Source organism: Photinus pyralis, unplaced genomic scaffold (genome assembly GCF_008802855.1).
Source record: "Photinus pyralis isolate 1611_PpyrPB1 unplaced genomic scaffold, Ppyr1.3 Ppyr1.4_unclustered_Scaffold1492, whole genome shotgun sequence".
NCBI lineage: Eukaryota > Metazoa > Arthropoda > Insecta > Coleoptera > Lampyridae > Photinus > Photinus pyralis.
The window spans coordinates 13,200-18,502 of NW_022171028.1; the positions used below are offsets into that span (position 1 = coordinate 13,200).

Here is a 5,303-nt window from a genome sequence, read left to right on the forward strand (position 1 = left end):
TTATTTGGAAACTTAAATTAAAAAACCAAAACAATAGAATTTAAAATTAGATTTGGGTGGAGATTGTAATATCAAATCTATAACAATACAAATTCAATGGTAACAAATGATATTGATCCAGATGTTATAGAACAAATCAGAGAAAATTCCTATGGAAGGATTAGCGAACTTTTGATGAAAATTGAAAAAATCCGTTATCAAAGAAATATTTTGCAATTTATCATTATTTTAAAAAATATTGGTACTTTGCATATCTTCGATATATTACCTACTTTCCGTACATATCAGGATAGTATTAAGGGCGGTCGCATATATTTTTCGATATCACCCAGCTAGCAAGCTGACGTTAGAAGAACGTGAACATGTCGTCATTTTAATGACTTCGACGTCAAGTGACCTAGACGGGCCGTCATATTGACGTCATTTATCTGACCATTATTTTGACGTCATTATATGACGTGATGAGACGACTTCTTGACGTCATTTTTTGTAATTGTTCTAAAGGAATTTATCTGAAGTTTTTGATGATTTAATTGAAAGAAATGTAAAATTGAAGTTATAGCTATCCTATTTATTCTATAACAGTATCTAATAACATTTTTGTGACAACTAAAAGATATATTTAGTATAACTGTTTATTTGTAGGTAGTAAAAATGAAAAAAATTTAACCTATATATTCGTTAAATAAATTTTTCCCGCTTAATTTTTGAAATTGTTCTGCGGTATAGGTGTGTTCGGTCAAGTTCGCGATATGTCGAGACACACGCGTGCACTTTTTGCACGTGACTGCATTTTATCCAATCAACATCAACAACATTCCATCGAAAAAGAACGTGATAATCACAACGCCATTTTATTATTTGTGTGTTGCATCACTTTTAATTTATATGAATTGTGGTTTGTATTTAAGCGTTTCGCATCGTATTGTTGAGTGACCATTATCTTGTGGATTTGTGATCGATATACTTCTTTTTCGTAAAGTGATACTAATAAAAGGTAAGTTTATGATTACATTTTTCTGTGCAACTTGTAATCCTTACTGTTGTGTAGTTTCTAAAATGTCATTTATTGGAATTGAATTTGACAATGATGCTGTCGATGAAATTGCTGTAGTTCATTCTACGTGGATGTCTCCCCACAAGAAACATGTGTGGTGGCCACCTTATAAAAGTTCGAAAACTCTTAATAAAGCATTGTCGTGTGGGGAAGAGCCTGATGAAAACACCTGGGTGGCTTACGCAGTAAAACGTAAATTTTTCGAATGTGGTGGGTATTTGATGTGAACCACTTGTCTAGGGTCTACAGTATATTTCGAACAATTTTTTATATTGCACTTTTTTCAACTTTACGATATTGTTAAATACTGCAGCCCCTTTATAATTCAAGGGGTTTTTATTTTTTCATTGAATGTGTACTAAACTAGGTGTTTAATTTTCAGATGCATTAGAAAAATCTTTAAAAAAATTACAACGATGTGAAACAACTTCTGACGTGCAAACGACCGATACTGAGCAAGATAAAAAGCGGCAAAGAAAGCATAGACGTATAAGCTCATCTAGTGCAGATGAGGATGATGAAGTTGTGTCGAGTATTAAACGACCTCCTAGAATAAGTCATTGTAAGTATTTTTGTATAAGCTGCAATAACTACAATTTTGGGTTATAGGTGTTACGACTCCAACTACTCGATCACCTCTGCGAGTTTTATCTGTTCAGAGTATTGCTTCAAGAAGTACTGTATCCTGTTCACCATCCCCATCAGTGACATCGGTAGCTGCTGTGGAACAACCAGATCGTGAGACATCGAACATTGATGGTAAGGAATTTATACAGAATATAACCTTCATTTCATATTTTTTTTGTTTTAGATAATTTACATGTTTCTATTAAACAGTTATATAAATTAGTTGCCTTAGTGAAAAGGCAAAACGAACAACTAAGTAAACAAAATGATGAAATATTGCATATTTTAAAAAATAAACCCAGCCAATTGGACAGTACAAATTTGCATCACCAACCAGAATTGCCTGTGAACTTCCCCATTGAGAATCTGGAAGAAGTTGATTTGATTGAAGAATATTTAACGCAGGAGACTAACCTTTCTGCATTGGTATGCAATATTTCTATTCAAGCTGCTAATTATACTTTTAGATGTAGTGTGTGTAGTAATATGTTATTATTTTTAGAGTTCTTATATGTCTACTATTGGTGGTCGTGACATAACATCAAAAACAAATACCATTTTACGTTATGTTTTTACCAATGGTATTGCTGTTCGATACAGTTTTTTGGGCTCCAGAGGGAACAAAAAAGCGTTTTCTACCTTAAAACTTTGTAAAGCCATTATAGGTATGTATTTTGATTTAAACTATATTTAAACTTAGGAGTATAATGTTATCTTTCAGCTGCAGTTTTGGTGTCTCTGCCAAACACACTCGAGATAGATGTAAACAACTGTATCAAAGTATGGCTGAAACATGCACCACAGCGCTTAGCCTTAGAAGCAAAAAGAAATGTTTAAGGTTTGACAATACAATATTTTTTATTTCAAGAAAACGTTAAAACTAATTTTAGTAGTTTTTAGTTATTTAGTATTTTTACTTTAGTTATTAAAATACAATAGATTAATATGAACATTCCTAAACGTAGAATTAAGTTCAAAACAAAATCTTTTGTGAGTAAGAGGCAATTATATCGAAGAGCTGAAAATGATGTTAATGAAATTATTGGTTCACAAAACAAAGTCAGCAAATCTGAGGTCTGTCAAGAAAATGTACCTTGTACCTCAACTTCAACTTTTCCTAATGTTGCAACTGAGGGTAGCAATGTTAAAAGTTCTAATCAAGAAGTTCTCACTTTGAGTTCTGATGAAATTAGTGATGATTCTAATGTATCTGATATTAGTAATGATTGTAATACTTTTGAAAATATGGACCATCTTTCTCCTGCTACTACTTCAAAGGAAAATAAGATTTTAAATTCAATAACCTCTGCCATTAGAACATGGGCTGTTACAAATCCAAGTGTCCCTCATACAGCAATAACTTCACTTCTTCACATATTAGCCCCTTTTCATCCAGAGTTGCCGCTTGATTCTCGAACTCTTTTAAAAACCCCTTCAAAATTTAATATACGGAAATTGGAAAATGGAGATTTAATCTACCTGGGCATTCAAAATTCTTTACATGCGTTACTTTCGATACATTCTAATAACTTTTTAGATGATACAATAAACCTTATTTTTAATGTTGATGGTTTACCAATTTTCAAAAGCTCAAATATGCAATTATGGCCTATTTTAGGACTTATACAAAATTTTAATGTGAAAACGCCATTTCCAATTGCAATATTTTGTGGAGTATCAAAGCCAAAACTACTTAATGATTATTTGGAAGATTTTATTAAAGAATTAACTTCCTTACTTCAAAACGGTTTTAACTTTAATAGTAAGAGTTTTAAAGTATCAGTTAATTGTTTTGTGTGTGATGCACCAGCACGATCGTACTTAAAATGTATCAAATCACATGGAGGGTACTCTTCTTGTGAAAAATGTACTGTGGCAGGGACTTATTATAAAGGTAGAGTTATTTTAAATGACATCAATGCAGACTTAAGAACAGATGAGAGTTTTCGATTAAAACTAGATGAAGATCATCATTTAAATGATTCTCCTCTATTGCAATTAAACATTGGACTGGTAACTTCATTTCCAATTGATTATATGCATAATGTTTGTTTAGGAGTAACTCGTAAGCTTCTCAACTGTTGGATTAGTGGTATTTATAGAGTCAGATTACCTTCCAGGTCAGTTGAAATTCTGTCTGACAAAATGGTTCACCTAAAGAATTGTATTCCAACAGAAATAAATAGAAAGCCTCGTTCTTTATCCGAATTAGCTCGTTTTAAGGCAACCGAATTTCGAACTTTTCTTTTATATCTTGGACCTGTTATTCTTCCTGGAATAATAAACATATCAGTACATGAACATTTTTTATTGCTTCATGCAGCAATAGTGATTTTGTGCTCGGAAAAACATATCAGGGATTTTGGATGTGAAGCAGCTTATGAACTTTTAAAAAATTTTGTACAGCACAGTGAGCAAATCTATGATGCAGAGTTTTTAATTTTTAATGTTCACAATTTAATTCATTTACCAACAGATGTGGCAATATATGGCGCACTTGACAATTTTTCTGCATTTCCTTTCGAAAACTTTCTAGGCCAATTAAAACGTTTAATTAAGAGTCCAAAACAACCACTGATACAAATATGCAATAGATTACAAGAGCTTAATTTTCTAATAAATGACGGCAAAACGTCAAATTTTGTTAATGGTAAACCACAAATTGAACATTTTTGTGGACCAGTACTTTCATTAATGTTACAGTTGCGATATAAACAGTTCAAAAAAGTTTACTTTAAAAATTATCAATTTTCAGTAACTTCATTGTCAAATGCTGACAGTTATTGTATGATTAAGGAAAAAGTTATTCAAATACACAATTTTATATGTTATTCTGATGGGAGTCTGGTAATAATAGGCAAAATGTTTTCTTCGTATTCTTGTTTATATGATTATCCATTCAGTTCATCTTCATTAAATATACATGTTGTTGATAAGCTGTCAGAGTTACAAAGTTGGCCATTATCTAATGTTAATGGGAAATGTATTGTTTTCCCATACAAAGATCATCGTTTTGTTTCAATGCCCTTGTTACATACACTTTAATGTATTATAATTAAGATTATATGTTAAGAGCACTCTAAATGTACATACTAAGTAAGTTTTAAATATATACAGTTTATTCCTACTATTTTTTTATTATTCCAAATTCACGCACTAGATGACGTGACCTATCACGTCAAAGTGATGTCAGATATAACGTTAAAATGCCGTCAAATATAACGTCTATGTGACGTGATTAATAGCGTCAGCGGTACGTCAACAGATCACGTCATTGGTCCGTCAACAGATCACGTCATTGGTCTGTGCCATATTCACGTCATAATCACGTTCTATACACGTCTTTATAAGGTGATTAATCACGTCTTTGATGACTAAAAATTCACGTCATTTTGACGTCACCATGCTAGCTGGGTAGTTTAAACGTCTTTCAGAAAGGTTTTTGTCATTTAAAAGTAGACATAGAAAAACCCTATGTCTACTTCTAAATGAACAACACTGTATACACAGGGTCTTGCAACAGCGCGTCGGTTTTTCCTAGCTCATACCGGGTGAAAAATATTCAAAAACCTTTTGTGCAAATGACAACTGTAGATGGTTGCGCGTCTACAGAAATTAT

The 5,303-nt window shown here is 32.1% G+C and overlaps 1 protein-coding gene across 3 annotated transcripts; it reads left to right on the forward strand.

Annotated features, from left to right (window-relative positions):
* Window positions 1–349: 349 nt before the first annotated feature.
* On the forward strand, window positions 350–4,811 carry LOC116181636. Of its 3 annotated transcripts, none has more exons than XM_031502017.1 (7): window positions 350–997; window positions 1,052–1,267; window positions 1,440–1,619; window positions 1,667–1,816; window positions 1,869–2,110; window positions 2,187–2,349; window positions 2,406–4,811. In XM_031502017.1, exon 7 carries the CDS (start codon window positions 2,630–2,632, stop codon window positions 4,727–4,729), a length of 2,100 nt encoding a protein of 699 aa, XP_031357877.1. In that variant the 5' UTR covers window positions 350–997; window positions 1,052–1,267; window positions 1,440–1,619; window positions 1,667–1,816; window positions 1,869–2,110; window positions 2,187–2,349; window positions 2,406–2,629; the 3' UTR covers window positions 4,730–4,811. The 3 variants fall into 3 exon arrangements, with proteins under 3 accessions (XP_031357877.1, XP_031357879.1, XP_031357880.1); XM_031502020.1 differs by having other exon boundaries at window positions 818–997; XM_031502019.1 differs by lacking the exon at window positions 1,052–1,267.
* Window positions 4,812–5,303: the final 492 nt, after the last annotated feature.

What these genes read in the sequence shown, in the direction of transcription:
- LOC116181636 (XM_031502017.1), top strand. Translation starts at nt 2,630, where the DNA reads ATGAACATTCCTAAACGTAGAATTAAGTTCAAAACAAAATCTTTTGTG.